Source organism: Emydura macquarii, unplaced genomic scaffold (genome assembly GCF_026122565.2).
Source record: "Emydura macquarii macquarii isolate MOO-44397 ecotype Brisbane River unplaced genomic scaffold, CSIRO-AGI_Emac_v2 contig_2246, whole genome shotgun sequence".
Taxonomy (NCBI): domain Eukaryota; kingdom Metazoa; phylum Chordata; order Testudines; family Chelidae; genus Emydura; species Emydura macquarii.
The window spans coordinates 1,592,270-1,612,867 of NW_027132383.1; the positions used below are offsets into that span (position 1 = coordinate 1,592,270).

A 20,598-nucleotide genomic window follows, 5' to 3' on the forward strand; every position below is an offset into this window, starting at 1 on the left:
GTCCTCTGCTCCCAGCCCTGGGCTCCCGCACACCACAGAGGACAGATGTGTGTGTGTGTGTGATCTCAGTGTTGGTTTGTGTGTAGGGTCTCTGAGTGTTCTGTGATCTCTCTCTCTCTGTGAGATTTATGTGTGTGTGTGGCTGTGTGTGTGTGCACGCACGCGTGAGCCCAGTGTGTGTCTGTAATCTGTGTGTGTGTGTGTCATCTCTGTGTGTATCTCTGTGACCCATGTGTGTCTCTGTGGGTCTCTGTGTGTGTGTCTCTGTCTGTGTGTCTCTGTGTGTGTGTGTCTCTGTGGCTGTGTGTGTCTCCGAGTCTCTGTGGCTGTTTGTCTCTGTGTCTGTGTGTCGCTGTGGCTGTGTGTGTGTTTGTCTCCCTGTCTCTGTGTGTGTGTGTCTCCGTGTCTGTGTGTGTGTGTCCGAGTCTCTGTGGCTGTGTGTCTCTGTGTGTGTGTGTATCTGTCTCTGTGTCTGTGTGTCGCTGTGGCTGTGTGTGTCTCCAAGTCTCTGTGGCTGTTTGTGTGTGTGTGTGTCCGTGTCTGTGTCTGTGTGTGTGTGTGTGTGTGTCTGTGTGTGTCTCTCCGTGGCTGTGTGTGTGTGTAGGACCGCTGGCGGGCTCCGGAGCGTGACATCACATCGCAGGCCCGCGGTTGGCCGAGCCCGGGCTGATGTCAGCCGGTGCCGCCAATCGGGTCCGAAGGCAGCGGGCCGGGGCTGCGGGCCGGCTTCGCTTCGCTTCGGTTCGGAGCCGCGGGGAGCCAGAGGCGCAGAGGGGCCGCCCAGAGCCCGCCCCGCCCGCCCGCGGTCCCGGGACGCCGCCCCCTGCAGCCGGGCCCGGCGCGCTGGGCACTGGGGGCCCGCGGGCGCCGGGCGGATGCCATGGACCGGGAGCGCTGGCCGCACAGCCCGGCCGCCCAGGTGAGCCCGCCGGGGGAGGGGCTGGCTGCGCCCCAGGTGCTGAGTGGGGGTGGGGCCGGTTGGGGGGGCAGCAGACCCCCCCCCCCGGCTGAGGTCACTTGCTGGGCGAGCGGCGAGGGGGTGGGAGGAGGAGCCCCCCCCCCCCCGAGCCCGGACTCCTGGGTTCTCTCCCCGGCTCTGGCCCGGGGGGCAAATCCCGCCTGTAAGGGGGGGCGGATGGGGCCGTGCTCCCCCCACGGCACGCCCTGGCCTCGGGGCCCCCGGGGGGGGGTCGGTCCCCGAGCGCGGCTGTCCCCGGGCACCGGCTGGGCCCCCGCGTCTTGCCCCAGCGCCCGCTGCCCGCGGGGAGCCCGGCTCCGGCCGCCCCTGCGCTGCGCTCGGCCCCCGGGCATGGCTCGGCTCGGCCCGGCTTCAGGCGGCTCGGGGAGCCCCAGGCGGGCTGCGATCTGCCCCCCAGGCAGCCCCACTGAGCCCAGGGGTCGCCGCGGGGCTGTGCTGGTGCCGGGGATCGGGGGTGCTTGATGGGGGGGGAGTCCGGCTCCTGGGATGGTCCAGGGGCTGGGTGGGGGCACAGGGAGAATAAAGTGTGTGTGGGGGGTGGGGGGGTAGGACTGGGACTGGAGGTCGGTGGGCACAGAGGTTCAGGGAGGATGGGAAAAGCCAAAAGGGAGGAGACAGGGTCCCTGAAAGGGGTGGGCTGGGATCCCCCCCCCTCAGCTTTGCCACCCTTTTTTGTGGCATCAGCCCTGAGCCAGGGGCGGTGGGCTCCTGGCACTGAGCTGGCCGTAGGCCCGGAATCAGTGGCTCACCCACGCTTCCCTGCAAGGGGGTAGGAGAAACACAAGCCCGCTGGCGACATCCTCTCCCAGCCGTGCAGGCCTGCATTGGCTCCCTGCTTGGGGTGTGCACCCAGTCATCAGGGCTGACCCGGGTACAGGGCCCTAGGGAATTCTGGGCATGGGGGATGGCTGGTGCTGATCTCTCCCTCCATACCACACCACACCCCTCCCTCCCGGCCTGCATCCCCCTAGTCCATCTCCGCTGGCGGGGGCACAGGCAGCTGACACCCTACACTCTGGGATGTGAGTGTGTGGGTCCAGAGTGCGGAGACGAGCTCTCTGTCCTGGGTGGCGTGTCACGGCATGTGGGTGCATGAACACACCACTGATCTCAGGGGTGGGGCGGGAGGGGATGGACTCAGATCTGCCCAGCTGTGTCACAAGCCCCGTACTGCTAACGGCTGAGGAGAGTCTCCTTGCCGAAAAGGCAGGGTCTGTGCGTGTGGGGCGTGAAGACCCTTCGTTGCTTTAACCACACGGTGCTGGTTGTAGACGGTTACAGGGTGCAGATGCGTTGGCTGATGGCAGTTTGCCGGCCGGCTGGCCTGCCTGGCGAGGAAGGTGTTATGTGGATTTATTGCCGGTGAAAGGGGCCGCGTTGGTGGCCGTCCTCCGATCCCCAGGGCAGACGCAGCCCAGGCAGTAGTAGTGCAAGGCCTGGCCCTGGCAGCACCCCATCCTCATGGCTCATCCAGGCTGCCGGCTGCAGGGCCACGTTGTGATGAGGTTGTGATCACAGGCTGTGATGAGGACGCCCCTCAGGACATGGGCGGAGGCCCACGCAGGGCCGCAGGGGGGACTGGCCATCAGCTCTCTGATGGCAACAACCGTTGGGGCTGGATTGTCGGGGGGCTATGGCGGCGGGAGCTGAGGCCTTGACAGTCTGGGACAGTCTCGCTCTGCCTTGCCCGCCGGCTCAGCTGGCGACGGACCTGGGGTCACGCCCGCCCCTGGTGGTCTGATTCCCTGCGCGCCAGGGAGTCCGTCGGTAAGTCACTGGCCTGCAGCTGGACTATGATGATAATAACGATACTACTGTAAGAGATTGGCCTGGGTACATGTGATCGCCACTGCCCTCTAGTGCATTGAGTCAGAGCTGTTCAGCTGTGTGTCATAGACTCTGTACTGTCAACAGCAAATGGAGATTCTCCTTCAGCGCATGCAGGTCTGGTTCTAGCCTCGCTGTCACTCTGTAATTCCATGTAGATTTGTTACGTTCCCTGGTGGCAGGAGGCTTTGTATTGGTCTTGCACCGGTTACGTCAACCGTACCGCCACATCTCACCGGTAGGTAGCCCAAGCCCTTGTTGCACAGGGCGGCTCCAGCCACATCGGAGCCACCTCGGAGCAAGTGGATCAGGAGTTTGTTCCGAGCACAGGCTGGGAGAAGCCCTGCAAGAGGGACAGGAAGCAGCCTCGAGAGTGTAGCAGTGAGATCGGAGACGGTATTGTTAGCCATTTTCACAGAGGGGGACACTGAGGCACAGAGCAGGCACAGGACCTGCCCAGCCCAGGGTCACAGAGTGCGTTGGTGTCAGTGCTGGTAAGAGAACTCAGCTGTTCCTGTCTCTGGCCCTTGCGCTGGCCCACGCCCTGTTAGCTGCAGACAATGGGGCGTTAGTGTCCCAGCCAGACTGGTAGCTCAATCACTCCCCACCCTGCCCCCACCATTTCCCCTGCAGTTGCAATTGGCTGTGGGCTTTCTCCTCACTTCCAGTCCGAAACTGCTGTGTAGTATTGCACCATTACATGGCTGAGATGTTCTACCCCAGAGGTGGCTGCATTGCAGTGGTGGGTGGATGACGGGCTATAGCCCGTGTCTAGTATTGTGGGAGCCTTTCATGGGAAAGTTGTGTCTCCTTAGTCAGATCCTGTGTGTGTTGTGATGTGATCTGCCAGTGCCTGTAGGACCGTGAAGGTGCCCCAGGCACTCTCTGGGCACAAGCTCTGATCTTTCCTTTGTTTTGAACCCTGGACGGTGTGTTTAAATCCCAGGGCGGGTGGTTGTGAGTATCAGTGTAGGGCTTGAGATTGGAGCCCCACACTGTGCTAGGTGCTGTACAAGAGACAGGCCCTGCCCCACGCAGCTGGTGCTCTGTCTGCCTTGGCAGAGGAGAAATAGAGGCCCAAAGATGATTTTCCCAGGTCAGTGGCGGCGCTGGGAATAGACGAATTCCCAGCCTAGTACCAATGACCGGAGCCTCTCCTGGGTCCAGTGTCAGCCTCCGCCTCCTGAAGAGGCTGTGTGGTTTCTCCTCGGCTCAGCGGAGCCGCCCGGGTGGATCAGAAGCAAAGCTCTGGGTCGGAGGGAACGCTCAGTTCTGTGCCAGTGGCCGATCCAGACAGAGCCAGAGCCGTCTGACGAGGAGCCGCCCCCAGGGCCGATGTTCTCGTCCAGCGCTGGTGGAATCGGCTAGCTGCCCCGTACGGACAAGTCTTGGTTATCTGATGGGGCGGGGGGTGCTCAGTGGGCCAACCTCTGCACGAGCCCCTTGGTGCGCAAGGTGTGAACCCAGCTGGGACGGTTTGTGGACGCCACCGAACTTGCTTTGTTTGCGAGCGCGACCGGCTGTGAGAGAGCTGTGAGTTCACACGTCCGGGTGTGCAAAGCTCGCGTGCCGCACAAGGCAGGTCAGGCAGAGAAGCTGATGGGAAACTCCTGGGAGCTCCCCCCCACCCGGCTGCTCCACTTCGCCGAGCTACCTGCCTGCTTCTTGTCGGAGCTACTCCGGCGTTCTGGAGCCGCGCCCGCAGGCGGCAGGCTCCCAGCAGCACCCTTCCGTCGAAAGCAGGCGCGTGCCTTTGCTCCGACATGAGGGACGCGGGGGGCCCGACATGAGGGACGCGGGCCCCCTGCCCTTGGGAGCGTGCACACAATGCTCGTGCATGCACCCACACTCACGCTCCAGCACACACGCAAACACACCCACGCTCAAGCGCACGCAGCCCCATCGGCACGTGTGCCAGCCCACACCAAAGACACAGCGCCGTGCTGAAACTCCCCTTCGTGCTCCAACGTACGCCCACGTCTCAAAGAACACCCGCTGCTCCGATGCACCCGCCAGCACCCCTGTCCCAACGCAGGCACAACGGGACGCGGCAGTGCGCGCCAAAACAGTCACACGCCACCGCACTCCCTTCTGTGCGCCAGTGCGCACTCCCCGGTGTGCACCAGCGCCATTCCCCGTGGGCGGACGGACGGACACGCGCGCTCTCTCTACAGCTCTCGTGATTTTAATTGCAACTTGTTTTTTTCCTCAAGTCCCGCTTCGCTGCACTCAGGTGCCTAGGGGAGACTTTGCTTTAATTAATAAAACAAAACAAAACCCCTCCTGGCCCTGGTGAAAAACCCAAAGTGTCGTGTCACTCACTCACTCACACACGCACGCACGCACGCAGCCCCAACAGCTCAAACCTGCAGGTGAATGACAAGGCCCCGCATTTTATCATTTTAAAAAGTCTCCTGGCTTCTGAGCCGGTCTCGTGATCTCCTGGGGCCGACTGGTGGCTTTGGAGCACGTGGCGCTGGTGATGCTGTCCCTGTGGTATCCGGAGTCAAGGTGGCAGCCGCATGCGGTGCCAACCTGGCGTTGGTTCTCCCTCCCACGGGGTGGGCAGCTTGTGGGTGGGCTGGGAGAAATGGCCCGTCTCTCTCTGTGCTGGCCCCTGAAGGTGTCCGGACGAGGGAGGCAGTCTGATTCAGTGGTTAGAGCAGGGGGGAGCTGGGAGCCAGGACACCGGGGGGCTCTGCCCCTGACTCTGTGTGGCAGATCCTGCAGCAGCACCTTGCTGTTAGGATGGCCCTGAACTGGACCAAAGGGTTGCAGGGCCTGGCTCAAGGACGCCCTCACTGCACTGGGCCTTTGCCACGCTGGAGATCACCACGTCTCTGGGTGAGCAACGCCCAGTGGGGGGCCGGCCGGCTCTGGGGGGCTTCCAGCCTGGCACCCATCCTCCTCTCTGCCTTGCACCCAAGGTTGCGGGTGCTGCCTGCCTTGGTTTGCCTCTGGAGGTGGGTGGGCTCTTTCCCTGCCATGCCTCCCCCTCTCCTGCAGGCTGCAGGGCAGCCGGGTGTCTGGGGCCGGGTGCTGGTGGTGGTGTGAGGGATGCACTGACCTTTTCTTCGCTGGCCCCTCCCTGCTCCCCGCCCACCTGCAGTCCAGGCTCCTGGCAGCTGAGCAGTGTTCGCTGAAAGGACCCCCCTGCCTTTCCGCTCCCCCTGCAGAGAGCTAGCGTTCCCCTTTGCCCCCCCCCCCCCCTTCTGACTCCTGGGTTCTATTCCTGGTTCTGCCACAAACGTTCCGTGCGCCTCTGGGCACGTCCCCTCCCTTTGCCTCCGGTCCCTCCTTCCCGGGGGATCAATAGCCCTGATGCGCACAGTCATTCCACACAGCCCCCTTCCCTGCACCCCACTGCCCCAGGCCATGCACAGACCCAGCTCCCCACAGGGATAAGCCCTGCCGGCCTCCAGGTGCTTGCGGGCCCCGCTCCCGCTGCCAGTGGCTAATCCCCCGCCCGGTAAGCAGCTTTGGAATTATTTGGCGCTCTTTAAATACGCCATGAAACCCGCTGTAAAGAGGCCAAAGCTGCTAGTAACCCCCTGTGATTCCCCTGCCGTGGGGCTGCCTGCGGGGGGTCATGCCGTCAAACCCCCCCCTCCCCCCCGCCTCAAGTGTCACGCCGTCACCGGCTCACAACGCCCCTGCTGGCACCCGTCACCCAGCTGTCACACCCCGACAACCCCATCCCAGCCGCCCCGGTGTCCTGCCCTCGGTGCCCCCTACCCCCCTGCCTGGGCGTCACCTTATCAACTCCCACTGCCCCCGTCATGCCTTTAACCGCCCCCCCCCCAGCTGTCGCGTCCACAGTCACCCCCAATCAAAGTCTCTGCGTCGGGTGGAGGGTCCCTTTGGCTGGTGGCGACTCAGCTGCTCCGTGGGGCAGAGGCTGAGGCTGCCTTTACCCGCTGGGATAGCAGCCCAGAAACCCGGCCCAGCCCCGCTGGTGGCCTCTGGCCGGAGGCCGGGATGCCCAGAGCCGGGCACCGTCTCTCCTCCCCGCTTCTCTGAGGGGCGTTGTTTCTGACGCCTGTTCCCGCCGGGGGAATCTCTCCCTTGGGTGCTGGAGCAGATGGCGTCCGTGTCTCCGTCTCTCCTGTGCCCAGCTGCCGGCGCGGACGCTCCTCTCTGGGCTGCCCCTGGGCACTGAGTCCTGCCACGGCTTTGGTGGCTGTGAGGGGGGGGCAGCTGCCAGCCTGTCCCTTCCGTGCAGGGAGCTGCAGTGTCCAACTTCTTGTCTTAGCGTCACTGTTCCCGGGGACTCGCCTCTGGCTCTCTTAGCAGCTGCTCTGGCCCCCTGAGTGTTTGGGGCCTGAGCGGGGTTGTGGGGCGCTGCAGCTTGGGGGGCTTGGAGCTGAGGGGTCCGGAGAGGGATCCGTGGTCGCTTGTGGCTGTGTTGTCTGATCCCTGTCGGTTTCTGTTTTAGGGTTTTTTTCCCCTTCAACGACTGTGATTTTTTACCCTTCCCAGAGGGCTGTAGGGGCAGGCGTCCTGCCCTGTGTTTCTGACGGGGGCTGGCTCCCCCCGGCGGCGGGAGATGGGGCAGAAAGCTCTCAGCTGGTCTCTTGTTTGTTTGGTTTGCGTTGGACGGGTGCAGTGGTGCTCCATGGTGCTCAGCAGCACACAGTGAGACGATCCCTGCCCTGAAGAGCTCCCGGACTAATGGCCGGGTTCTCTTCCCCCATTTGTACAGAGGGGAACTGAGGCACAGAGAGCGTAAGTGATGGGCCCAAGGTCACGAAGGAAGTCGGTGGCAGAGGCAGCAATCGAATCCCAGCTCAGTGCTGTGGAAAAGCCATTTTGGGCCCCGAGCCTGGTCTGCTCCCTGGGAGTCAGTGCAGAAGCGTCCCCTGCAACCTGCCCAGTCTGGCTGTGAGTCACCCGAGCAAGGGGTGCCCAGTGGGAGGGGGCTGCACAGCCCAAGACGTCTCCGGGTCACCTAGTTGCCGCGGTTATTCAGCCTCCCCTTTCCCTTTGCTCCACTGTGTTCCTGTCCCCCGCTTAGCCCCCCCTTGTCGCCTCCTGCGTGATTCTCCTCCCTCCTGGAGTGGGACCTAGAGGGTGAGCGTGGGTAATGCTAGGCACTCACGGGGGCCAGTGCACCCTGCACGGCTGAGCCCCGGCCTGTCAGAGCCGGCCTCTGGGCATTGGGTGGGGCCATCAAAGGAGTCTGAGGATCAAATGGTGCAAGGGGTGTTCTCCTCCGTCCTCCTGCTGAAGGAAAAGGCCCAGGAGGGAAAAGGGAGGGACCATCGGATTGCGGAGGTAAATACATGGCTAGGCAGGTGCTGTCGGAGAGAGGGCTTTGGATTCTTCCACCAGGCGATGTTGTTCCAAGAACATCTGCTACAGGCTGGGGATCGATGGGCTAGGCAGCAGTTCTGCAGAAAAGGACCTGGGGGTTACAGTGGATAAGAAGCTGGATATGAGTCAGCAGTGTGCCCTGGTTGCCAAGAAGGCTAATAGCATATTGGGCTGCATTAGTAGCAGCATTGCCAGCAGATGGAGGGCAGTGATTATTCCCCTCTATTCGGCACTGGTGAGGCCACATTTGGAGTCTTGTGTCCAGTTTTGGGCCCCCCACTACAGAAAGGATGTGGACAAGTTGGAGAGAGTCCAGCGGAGGGCAAAAAAATGATTAGGGGGCTGGAGCACAAGACTTATGAGGAGAGGCTGAGGAAACTGGGCTTGTTTAGTCTGCAGAAGAGAAGAGTGAGGGGGATTTGATAGCAGCCTTCAACTACCTGAAAGGGGGTTCCAGGGAGGATGGGGCTAGGCTGTTCTCGGTGGTGGCAGATGACAGAACAAGGAGCAATGGTCTCAAGTTGCAGTTGGGGAGGCCTAGGTTGGATATTAGGAAAACCTTTGTCACTAGGCGGGTGGTGAAGCACTGGAATGGGTTACCTAGGGAGGTGCTGGAATCTCCATCTTTAGAGGTTTTTAAGGCCCGGTTTGACAAAGCCCTGGCTGGGATGGTTTAGTTGGGGTTGGTCCTGCTGTGAGCAGGGGTTGGGCTAGATCAGTGTTTCTCAACCTTTTGGATACCAGGGACCAGCTTGCTGCCTTCCTAAACTGTGTCAGGGCGATCTCAGGGACAGGTGCTGGTCCATGGACGGGTGGTTGAGACACACTGCACTAGATGACCCCTAGGTCCCTTCCAACCCTCGTCTTCCATGATTCCCTGGTCGCTCACGCAGGATGCAGCCCAGCTGTGTGACGATGCAGCGCTGCCGCCCCCAGGAACAAAAAGGGCTTGGCTGGTGCTGTGCCCGCCTGGCACCTGGGGGGAGCGAAGGGGTGGGACCCCAAAGGTCTCTGCCAGCAGAGCACAAAGCAGCAAGCGAAGGCACCTCCTCCCAGCAGGGTTGTGCAGTGGGATCCTGGCCTGCTCCTGGTGAAAGCGTGCCGAGGGGTGGCCTCGGGCTAGAGACAGGAGCTGAGCTGCAGAGAAACTGGGGCCGTCTCAGCGCTGGGGTCTCTGCCCTACTGTTTTTTAGGACTGTCTGCCTTGGCGTTGCTCCCGGGGAGAGTAATGGGGGGAGCGCGTGTGCCGATGGGGGGCCGGGGCTCCTGGTGCTGTACTCTGCTCTCAGCAGGGCTGGATGGCAGGGTGGCGGGGGTGGATTAATGCCCCCAAACTCCACCCCCCGCCCACGCTGAGCTGGGTGGCGCCAGACCCCGGCCGGAGCCTGCATGCATCCCCCCACGGCAGCAGCGTGTCTGCATGGGTCACTTCCGCAGCTTCCCACCCTGCACAGGGAACCGGGCCCCCCTGCCCAACCTCTCTGGCTTGTTCTGATGCCCCCCACGTGCCAGTGGGATCGTCCCTAGTCGGGCACTGCAGGCGGTGACCCGGGCCTGCGCTGGTGAAAGCCGCACGAAACCAGCGAGGTTCCTGCCTCTCTGCTTCAGCAGCTGGGGCGCAGATGGAGGGCGCCTGCCACGGGCTTGGGCTGAAATTTTAATCACGCCGAGCCTGCTTGTTGTTCGTTAAGCCTTAAAGGGACTGGGAGGCAATTCAGGAAGCGCTGGAGCGCGCGCATGTGCTGGATCAGGGCACCCGGGTGCCAGGCAGACGGGGACCCCCGCCTGGGCCCAAATGATGCCTGCATTTTTAATGGCATCGAACAGAGCCTGGCCTTTAATACGGGGGGTGCAGCCTGCTGGGGCGACAGGGGCTAGCTGCAGTGCATGCTGGGAACTGTAGTCTCAGCCGGCCTCCCGCTGCGCTCTGGAGATTGCACTGATTCGTTTTAGATCCGTGCCAGCCTGCCCCGGGCACTGGCAGCTCCGGCAGCCGTACAGTCGGTCCTTCTGGGACGGCTCCAGAGCAGAGGGAGGGAGGGAGCTGCACAGCTCCGAGCTGTGCGTTGTGGGGCGCTGGCGGGGAAGGGGGCACGGGGTCAGCTTGCAAATCAAATTGGGTCCTCAGCGCAGTTGTACGCAGAGCCTGGGGCCTGCAGGGTGTGGGCGGCGTTTGGACGGGGCTCCCCAGCAGGCTGGATTCGCTGCCCTGCTCTCACCCGACTGTGCCAGACGCTTGCCCTGAGACTGGCTGAAGGAGCAGAGCCGAGCGGCTGGGCAGAGACCTGCCTGGGGGCCGGGGGGCGCCGGCACCAGCCCATCACATTGGAACGTGCCAGCTGCCCTTCGAATGGCTGCGCCTGTGCCGAAAGCCCCTGCGCTCGGCTGGCCGAGGGAAGCCCGGCTCTGGCTCCTGTATGCAGAGACTGCTGGGGCCCTGGGGTGCCTGCAGGAGCTGGGGCTGGGCTGAAATGGGGATCAAAGGGGCTCTCTGCTGGGACTGCTGGGCGCACAGCGACCCAGGGGTTCCCTCCAGCTCTGCGGCCCAGCCTGTACTGCCCGTTGGCACCATTAAAGGTCTCCCAAGTCTGTTGAACAAACCGTGGCAAACGTGGATTCATCCTCCCGGGGAGGTGAGGGTGGTTCCCTTCCTTTCCCACTGCTGCAGAGTAAGTGACTCTCCCAGGGTCACACGGGGAGTCAGTGGCAGAGGCAGGAATTGAACCCGGCTCCCCGGAGCCCTCCCGGTGCTGGGACCCCAGGGTTGTGCATCAGGGAAGACGGGTAGCCTGGCATGGGGGTGAGTGCTGGCGCTTGGGGCCTGGGGAGTCTTCGCCATCTGAAGGATGCTCAGTGAGCTGACGTCTGTCTGGATACGCGGCCTGCACCATAATGGGGGAATCTCAGCAGATGGGACGGGCCAGGGAGACCCCTTCTGCCCCGTGGGCAGCAGCTGGCATGACGCCCCTTGCCCCCGATGCCGCGCCTGCTGTGAAGTTCTTTGGTGTCTAGGGCCGCCCCGGCACCTGTCAGCCGTGAGCAGTCGCCTCTCCTCCCCTGGGCTGGGCCGGTGGCTGCTGGGGGGCTAGGGAGGAGGCAGGACTCTGCTGGGGGGGCCGCTGACGTTCGCGGGCTTTGCTTGATTGCTTGAGATGGGAGCCAAAGCCTCTAATGGGTTTAGGAGGCGCTGAGCTGCCTCTGCTGGCTCGGGGGCAGGGACGGTGGCACCAGGCGCCTGGCGGAGGGGACGCGCCGCAGCCGGAAAGACCTCGCTGCCGGGGAGCGTCTCCTGCGGCCCTGTCTCCGTGAGGTCCGGCACCGCGTGACCACGGCTCCCCCGGTCTCCAGCAGCTGGTATCCAGCCCGGGGGCCCCGCCGAGCTGCGTCCCCTGAAGACGGGCCCCACAGGTGGGAAAAGGAGAGCGCAGCATGGCTCCGCGGGGCCCCCGGGGCATGGGCCTAGCTCAGAGGATGCCCCCGGGGCAGGTTTGAAGGGGGCTCGCTGCAGTCTCTGCCGGGAGGCTGTGGACAGACTGGGTCCTGCGGCTGAGCCCCTTCGCTCTGCCTCTTGTGGGGCGCCCCGGGGCCGGCGGGCTCAGGGCTGTCAGCCCGGCCTCGCGTTGGCGCCAAGCAAAGGGCCCGATCCTGCTGCAGGGCTGAGCCCAGGAACTGTCTGTTGAAATGGCTGCAGAGCAGGGAAGGGGGGGGAGAGGAGCTGGGATGAGGTCCTGGGGTGTGGGGCTGCAGAGGGCAGGCTGGGGGGGGGAGCGGTGCTCAGGGCTGGGGGTCGGGGAGGGCAGGCTGGGGGGATGATGCTCGGCTGGGTGAAGGAGCTGGGCTGGGTCAGACGGGGTTTCCAGCGCAATGCGCCCAATGGACGAGCGATCGGGTCCTGGCCAGGCTTGGGGGCCGGGCTCTGTCCTGCTGTCTCGGCTCCAGCCTCCGGCCCACCCAGCTGGAAACATCTTCCAGCCTGTCCCTTGGGAGCCGGCTCCCCCGTTTGCCCGGCCGCTCGGACTCCGTGTTTCCCGCGCCGTTGCCTGCGCCCCTACCTGCTCCCTCCCCGGGGGAGCTGCTCTGGGCCGCTCACCAGCCTGTAGACCTCCGCTCTGGACCGTCTCACCGGGGTAGGGTCCCTGGGTTGGGGGTGGATGGGTCAGACTCGCAAGTGAGCATCACCCTCTCGTGGTTAGCTCAGCGCCCAGGAACGGGGCCCGACGGCTGGGCTGGGCTGGGCTGGGCTGGGCTGGGGAGGCGCTCCCCTGGCTCAGTGGGTGAGCGTGCTGGGCTTGGAGCTGGGGCTCCTGGTTCTAGTCCCAGCTCGGTGGGGTGCGTGGTGGGGGATCTGTTGTGGAGCGGTGATGTTCAGCCCCTGCTTTCTGTCCCTTTGGCAGCTGGTCTAACATGGCCCTGCTCGTCCTCCTGCTGGGCCTGCTGGCACTCAGGACCAACGGCTGCCCCGCCACCTGCCGATGCTACAGCATGACCGTGGAGTGCGGCTCCCTCGGCCTCCAGGAAATCCCAGCCAGCATCCACCCCTCCACCCAGGTACAGTCGGGCCCACCCAGCCAATCTCCCTTGGGAGAGGGGAAAGGGTCCATTATCCCCTTCTATGTAGGGGGAAACTGAGGCATAGAGGGGGGGAGGGACCAGCCCAAGGTCAGGGATACAAGCCAGGTGTCCTTTTGTATTATGGTGGTGCCCAGGAGTTTGAGTCATGGCCCGGGCCAGCACTGCGTTAGGTGCTTTACAGACAGACTAAAAAGCCGGTCCCTGCCCCAGAGAGCTTACAGACGAAGTGTAGGGCAAGCCGCGACAGCTGGATACAGACGGGGGGATACAAGGATACAATACTGGCCCGTGGCAGGCCGTTGGCTCAATGCACCCGGGCCGAGCTGCTGTCCAAGTGAAGACGAGCGGCTCACGTTTGATGCGCTAGGGAGGGGGGAGCCAGGGCAGGGATCCAAAGAGGGGCTGCCGTGGGCAAAGCGACCAGCTAGGAGAACGGTCTTTGCTGCCGCGTGGAGGTGAGTGGGAGAAGACTGCACGTGTCACGGTCAGGGAGGATGCTGCCGTAATCGAGGTGGGGGCGAGTTTTAGCTGTGTGGCTGCAGAGGAGAGGCCGGATCGGAGAGACGTTGTGCTGGAGAGTCTGCGTTGCCAGGACTGGTCTACACGTAAACGTTAGACTGACCTGGCTGCATCGCTGCGGACTGGGGAGCATGCCGTGCCCTGAACACCTCAGCCCAGCGCAGGCTCCGCTGGGACGACAGAGGAATTCTGGCGCGCTAGCTACTGCCGTGCGGAGAGATGGATTGACTCCATCGATGGGAAACCCCTTCCGTCGGTCGCAGGAAGCGTCTACGCTGGGGCGCTGCGGCTGTAGGGTCGTAGCTGTGCCCCTGGCCGTGTAGACGCGCCTTGCCCGCAGCCTGCGAATGAGGCAAATATTGGTATCGGGAACCGGGGGCTGGCTGAAAAGGGGCCAGCGGCAGAATCACCGCATCCGCTGAGTGACCTGGGCAGCAGCCCCATCGCAAAGCACACTCCAGAGCACCCCAGCCCCTGGGGCTCAAGGCATAACTCGCTTAAGGCACCCCCACCCTTTCCCGGTCCGTAGGGCTCCGGGGGAAAGGCACCTACCCTTACCCAATTCACGCTCTAGGGCGCAGGGTCACCCAGTCCCAATTCGGAGGGCTCCGGCTGTGCGTCTCTGCGGGTTTGCAGGATCTTTGAGCCGGGAAGGAGCTTTACACAGCCAATCCTCGTCCTCGATTTATTCACAGTCACCCAAACCGAATCCGTGGTTTAAGCAGACAGTGCTCAGCACCCCACTAAGGCAGTCAGGATCAGATCAGCGGGGGGACTCCAGCTTCGGCAGGATAGAGTTGGCTGGCTGTTGAGATCCGGCAGCTCTGATCTGAGCTGTGTCCTGGAGTTAGGTTCCAAAGAACGTCCTCCTCCGTTTATAGCGTTAACTTGGGTCCTGCTTAGCTGTACCTTAACCAGTCATTTGAAACTAAAGCACTACCAGACAGCAATCCTAGCCCCTTCCGAAACAGTCCTTAAACCCGTCCCAGCCCACCAGCGTAGCTGATTTCAATAGTGCACACTTCCTTATGCAACGGACAGAAACAATCAAAGACCCGGCCAGAAATCATTCAGCCAAACAACAGAGAAGTGGGGACCGTAAAGACCAAACAAGAAAGCTGCATAGCATTTACAGTCACAGCGGTGGGTGAGCGGTTCCTTGCCAGACGGAGGGAACGCTCTCAGACAGAGGTTTCTTTAACCAGCTGAAGATCTGTTTCTTTCTCTGGTGGGGGTACGTGCTGCTGAGGACAGAAACGCCTCCTTAACTCCCCGATAGGACGTTGTTTGATGTAACGTAGCTGGAATGTGACCGCCTGCTTCTTAGCGTATGGCTGCTGTTCTGCTTAGCCAAAGAAGGCGGCCTCAGACCTTACATTCTGGGTAAACCCGGCTCGAATGCCCCCATGCGCACTGGGTGCCCTGCACCTGGGCAGATGCCCTAGTGCCAGAGTTACCACATTACTGGGGCTGGTATGGGAGAGCCCTTGGCCAAGGCCTGGCACGCGGGGCGATTTTGTCTGGGCTGGGTTACTGAAGGGGCCTTGAGTCTGTTTCTCACCCTGGGGCCGGGACGTTCCTGTAATTGCAGGAAGGTTGTGGGGGTCTGGGGAGGGCAGTGCCAGGGCGTTGCTCTCACCCCGTGTCCCGCCTGCAGACCGTCTTCCTGCAGGATAACGGCATCACGCAGATCCACCAGCAGGACCTGGCGGCGCTGCGGGGCCTGCGGTACCTCTACATGCAGAACAACACCATCTCGGCGCTGGAGCCGGGCGCCTTCCGCAGCCAGCAGCACCTGCGGGAGCTGGCCCTCAACGGCAACCGCGTGCACCTCCTCAACAGCAGCGTCTTCAAGGGGCTGGAGCACCTGCGCGTGCTCTACCTGGCCGGCAACCAGATCACCAAGCTGCTGGATTTCACCTTCTGCGACCTACCGGTGAGAGGGGCTGCCCTGGCAGATGAGGCAAGGGGGAAGGAGCCCCGGGCACCTGCCGGGCAGCCGGGAGCGGCGCTGACAGGACTGCCCCGGGGGTTCCGTGCTGTGCCCCGTGACCGGATGTCCCGATTGTATAGGGAAGGTCCCGATATTCGGGGGGTTTTCTTATACAGGCGCCTCTTCCCCCCCGCCCCAGCCTGATTTTTCACACTTGCTGTCTGGTCACCCCAGGGTGGTACCAAGGCCCACTCCGGCCAAGGGGGGGCTGGCTCGAGAGCCATGTGGGTGCGTGGATGGAGGGGATATTACCTTTTTTTAGGGTGGGGGGGTCCCCTGGGTTCCCTACTGCCAGCCCAGGCCCACACGCCGTGAACCTGCTCGTGTCTAGGTGATTGCACTGGGGTTTGTGGAAGCTGCTTCCGGTCCCACGCCGGGACCCGTTGCCGTGACTCACACTGCACCTGGCAGCAGCTCCTGCGGCTGGCGTGCCGGTTCAGCTGCTGACCACAACAGACGGAGGAGGCTGGAACGGCCTGAGAAACGGCCGGGAGCCCGGACGCCCCCACCCTGTACCATGGGGATAATGCTCACCCGTTTCCCAGCCGGGGGGGAGGCTCGATTCGTTCGTGGGTGGGCGTGCGGCTCTGTGGGTGTGAGACGAGCTGATTCTGTGTTTGCTGAATGCTCCGGGGTCCCTGGCGCCTCTGGGGTGGGGAGGGTCTCTTGAGACTTGCAGCGTGAAGGGAAGTGGCTCGCAGCGTTCTGGATGTGTGGGGTGGGGGCATGTGCGTGTCATTTGGGGGGTGCGGGCGCCCACATTGCTGTGTGACGGGCGTGCATGTGTTGGTGTGCATTGTGGGTGTGCATGTTGCGGGGGGGGGGGGAGGCGGCGTATCGGAGCATGGATGTGTGGGCCACATGCTTGTGCCTGCGCGTGTTTGCACATGTTTGCACGTGCGCGTCAGGCCGTGTCTGCTGGCGGGTGTCAGCCCCACTGGCCTGGCCCGGCTCTCCCCGCCGGCCATCGCAGGTGACCCTTCCTCCCTCCCCCTGCCCTGTCTCAGAGGCTGCAGGAGCTGCACCTGCAGGAGAACAGCATCGAGACGCTGGAGGAGCAGGCGCTGGCCGGGCTCTCCTCCCTCGCCCTGCTCGACCTCAGCAAGAACAACCTGCACACCATCAGCCGCGCCGCCCTGCGCCCCCTCATCAGCCTGCAGGTGCTGAGGCTGACAGGTAACCATCGCCCCCCTGCAGGCCGGGGCAGGGTGGGGGGATCTGCTGGTCTGGACCGAGGGCTTCCTCTGGAAAGTCCAATAATGATCTGTGAGCAGGCCCCAGACCCCCGCTGGACCCCCCCACCAGTGCTCAGGGTGCTGGGGGCCTGGGCAGCCGTCTGGCCTGGTGCCACCAAGCAGGGCAGGGAGCTGGCAGAGACAGGCCCCTGCTGCAGCCCAGCCTCTCCCCCCTGCCCTGGGATCCGCTGGGGGGATCAGACAGGGCCCTGGCTTGGGCAGCGAGTCCTGGGGAATTGGCTGGCAGGGGGCTGCCCAGGGGGATAGAGTGTGCTGACTGGCAGGGGTGCTTGGGGGCTGTCCCCCCCAGGATAGTCCTCCAGCGACGGCGGCGTTGTTCCAGGACATCTCTCCAGCTGACAGGCCTCGCTGAGGGGCAGCATATCGAGTGGTAGAGCCCAGGGCAGGGAGGCTGAGATGCTAAAGCTCTCTGAGATGTGCTGGAGAGGGGCGAGGCAAAACCCGTCTGCCCCCAGGGGCGACCCGTTGTCCCTCAGCACCCCTCATCTGTGCTCAGCCCGTGAGCCCCTCTCCAGTACTGCCCCGCGGCTCTCGCTTGGAGAGAAATTCCCCCAGCTTCATCCAGACTTTCCCTGAAATTTCCAGCCCGTTTCCCCCCCCCGATTACCTCCCCCGCCCCGGCAGTCAGCCCTATGGACGTTCCTCTTCATCAGCCAGCCCCTAGCTCTGTGGTGGGCCCGGTGACTGACGCTGACCCGGCTTCCCTTGGCAGAGAACCCCTGGCGATGCGACTGTGCGCTGCACTGGCTCCGCGCCTGGATGAAGGAGGAAGGGCGGCGTCTCCTCGGCTCGCTGGACAAGAAGATCGTGTGCTCGGAGCCCCCGCGCTTGGCCTACCAGAGCCTGGTGGACATCTCTGGGAACAGCCTGATCTGCATCCCGCCCGTGGTGCAGGTCGAGCCGCTGGAGGTGACGGCCCGGCTCGGGGACGACCTGCGGGTCTCCTGCCAGGCCTCCGGCTACCCGCAGCCGCTGGTGACCTGGTGGAAGGTGGCCCCCGGGCGGGCGGGCCCCGCCATGGCCAGCGCCAAGTCGCCGGGCGGGACGGCGGAGCTGAGCGAGCCCCGTGGCGGTGAGCGCTTCGACTCGGACACGGGCAGCGGGATGCTCTTCCTCAACAACGTCACGGTGGCTCACGCCGGCCGGTACGAGTGCGAGGCTGCCAACCCGGGCGGCACGGCCCGCGTGCTCTTCCAGCTCTCCGTCAACCTCTCCCAGCAGCAGCAGCCACCGGCGCGGCCCCCGCACGCCTACCCGGCCTCCGTGGACATCAGCCAGGAGCCCCTCTATGACATGGAGAGCATGGACTTCAACGCCCTGAGCATGGCCACGCAGACGGCCATCGCCGTGGGCATCTCGCTGCTGGCCCTCGTGGCCCTGCTGCTCGCCGTCATGATCTGCCGGAAGCACCGCAAGCGGAAACAGGCCAAGAAGGAGGAGAACATCCTCTACGTCAACGACTACTCGGACGGGCCCACCACCTTCGCCCAGCTGGAGGAGTACCGCGACGAGCGGGGCCACGAGATGTTCGTCATCGACCGCAACAAGCCGCTCTTTGCCACCTACAAGGACCCCGAGGGGCTGGCCGGGCCCTTCCTGGGACTTCAGGAGCAGCTGCAGGACCAGGCCACCCAGACCCTGGAGGGGGAGGGCGAGCGGGAGGCCAACGAACCATTCATCAACCAGGGACTCCCGTTCCAGCCGCAGATCGCCTACGAGATCCACTGCTGAGGGGCCGCGGGGAGATGGGGGGCGTTAGGGCTGGGCAGTGGGGCGGACGCCCCCCCACTCTGGTGCGGCTGTGACCCCGGCCCTGTCGAGGCAACAGCGCTGCTGCCCCTCTGTGACGTGGGGTAAGTTGGGAGGGAGCCGAGTCTTGTCTGCCCTGGCAGGGGCTGAGGCATGCCAGGGCATCACCAGCACCGGGCATGGTTGGTTCCCAGGGGCAGGCATTAGACAGGCCATCTGCCCAGCCCGCTGGCTGCACTGCAGGGAAACCCCTGTTTGCTCCCGGCCACCCCTGCCTGACTAGAGACACTGTGAAGCTACCCAGGGCCCCCGGGGCGTTGTCCGCCTGGCCGAGGGAAGGAAACGTCTCCTGGAGCCGGAAGAATATCCGGGGGGGCCTTTTTAAACAAAAGAAATAAAATTGCGTCGCTGTCACGGGAAATGGAAAAGCCCCGGATTTGCAGGACCCTCCAAGCCCGGCCTGGCTCCACCCGCGCGCACGCCTGCACCATCAGCCAGGCAGTTTTCACAGGGGCGTGATGGCGAGAGCCGGGGGCTGTGGCGCCCTGGCCTCGCCCTTTCTGCCTCCCTCGGTACGGAGGGGACCCCGTCGCTTCCCAGCCACCGGGGCTGGGCAAAGCCTCATGGCTGTTTCTAGCTCTGGGACTCTGGGACATCCTCGTCGGCTTAGATCCCAGAACCTACCCAGGGCGCCCGGGGTGTTGCCCAGAACCTCAACCTTGGTGTCTGAGCCCTGTCCCAAGCCTCAATCGCCCACACGTGCCCCCAGCGATCTTAGCTTCCTCCTTCGGGCCCCACGGCCAGGCCCGCGGGCTTAGCCCAGGAGATTCTGAGCCACCGTGACCGTCCGCTGGGACTAACAGATCTGTGGAAACCCAAGTCCCGAGCGGCCGGCCCCGCACGCCCAGCCCCTCTGCTGAATCTGTTCATCAGCCTCTCGGGCTGGGTCGAGCCCCTGCCCCCGTCTGGCTCTTGGGACCCCTTCTCACGTGGGGCGACGGCTGCTGCCCCATGCTCGCCCTGAGATGCTCCTGATCCCCCGCCGGCCCAGCCAGCCACGGGGACTGGGGGGTCTCGGGGAGAGCAGGGGGCGCACAGCATGGCCCAGGCAGATGCTGAGAGCAGCTCCCACACGCAGATGAGTGCAAAATGAAAAGGGAGCCAGTGAAGTAGCTGAGGGCGGTGTCTGGCGGTGCCGGTATCGGGCTGATCTGCTCAGTGGGTCCCCCAGTGCTCATGCTGTGGGTGGGGGTGCCCAGAGGGGGAAGATCAGACCTGGGATCCCCCACATGGGGGCACTATCCAGCCATCGATGGCCTTGGAGGGTGCGTGGCCTCTTGCAGGATCAGGCCCGGTGCTTGTCTCTGAGCGGGGAGAAGCAATGGGGCCTTTGATCCGCTCCTGTGGGGGCTGCACTCCTTTCCAAAGGCAGCGGCCAAGCCCAGCCGGGCTGGCCATGAGGGAACCCCCTGGGACATGAACTTGCAGTGGTCTCCCCTCCCCCACTGCTCCCAACCCTTTGGTCCAGGGTTTGGCTTGGTGGGGAGCAGGCGCAGAGGAAGTGAGGCCCCGCTAGTCTCCACGCCGCCCAGCTGGGCCCCTGCATCCTCCCACCACCTGCCGTTAACCTGTGCGACTCCCTGCTGCAGGGTGCTGGTGAGGCCGATGGCTCGGTGGGACCACACCGTGATGCAGCTGTTTGTATATGTACAAAACCTTCTCCAGGGGCCCCCTCTCCTTCCTCCCCCGCCCTGAGCTGGGAAGTATCTGATCCATACTCTGGGCCAGCCAGGCTCAGGGCATCTTCCTGCCCCCACCCCCAGGTAGATCACAGCATAGTAACGTGCATGGGGGGAGGAGTTACACTGGTGCCCACTGGGAGGTGATGGGGGTTCGGGGGGGATGCTGCTGTCTCCCAGCTGGCAGCTCAGCCGAGGCCCCGGGCAGGGAGGGGTCACTGATTGGATTCCCATGGGGTCACCGCCCCCCTGCTTTGGCCGGCACCCTGGGAAGGCCCCTCTCTCAGCCCCATGGAGCTCTGCCCTACTTCAGCCAGGAGCTCTGGACCGGACTGAGCCTGGCCCCATCTGGCGTGGAAAGCCGGGCACAGGCTGGATGCGAACAGCTTCCATCAGCTGGAAGCCCAGCCCCTGGCTGTTGCTGCCCACCCAGCGTAGCATCCTCCTCCCCCGGGACTCAAGGGGTGCCCGGGGCGGGGGGGAGGGATAGCCCGGCCCCAGCCCCGCTCATGCGAGCCCTGCCCGTGTCTACGCTGCAATTAAACACCGGGGGGGGGCAGGACTGGGCGTCCGGACACTTGCGTCCTACTCCCGGGCATGGGAGGGGAGTGTGGCCTAGTGGGTGGGGTGCGGGGTGGAGGGGAATCTGGA

General features: G+C 64.0%; 1 protein-coding gene across 1 annotated transcript; it reads left to right on the forward strand.

Moving 5' to 3' along the window:
• Positions 1 to 612: 612 nt before the first annotated feature.
• Positions 613 to 19,877, forward strand: LRRC24 (leucine rich repeat containing 24). Its single transcript, XM_067560102.1, has 5 exons — positions 613 to 919; positions 12,514 to 12,667; positions 14,868 to 15,146; positions 16,211 to 16,379; positions 17,172 to 19,877. The coding sequence occupies exons 1-5, from the start codon at positions 876 to 878 to the stop codon at positions 18,188 to 18,190; spliced, it is 1,665 nt and encodes a 554-aa protein (XP_067416203.1). The 5' UTR covers positions 613 to 875; the 3' UTR covers positions 18,191 to 19,877.
• Positions 19,878 to 20,598: the final 721 nt, after the last annotated feature.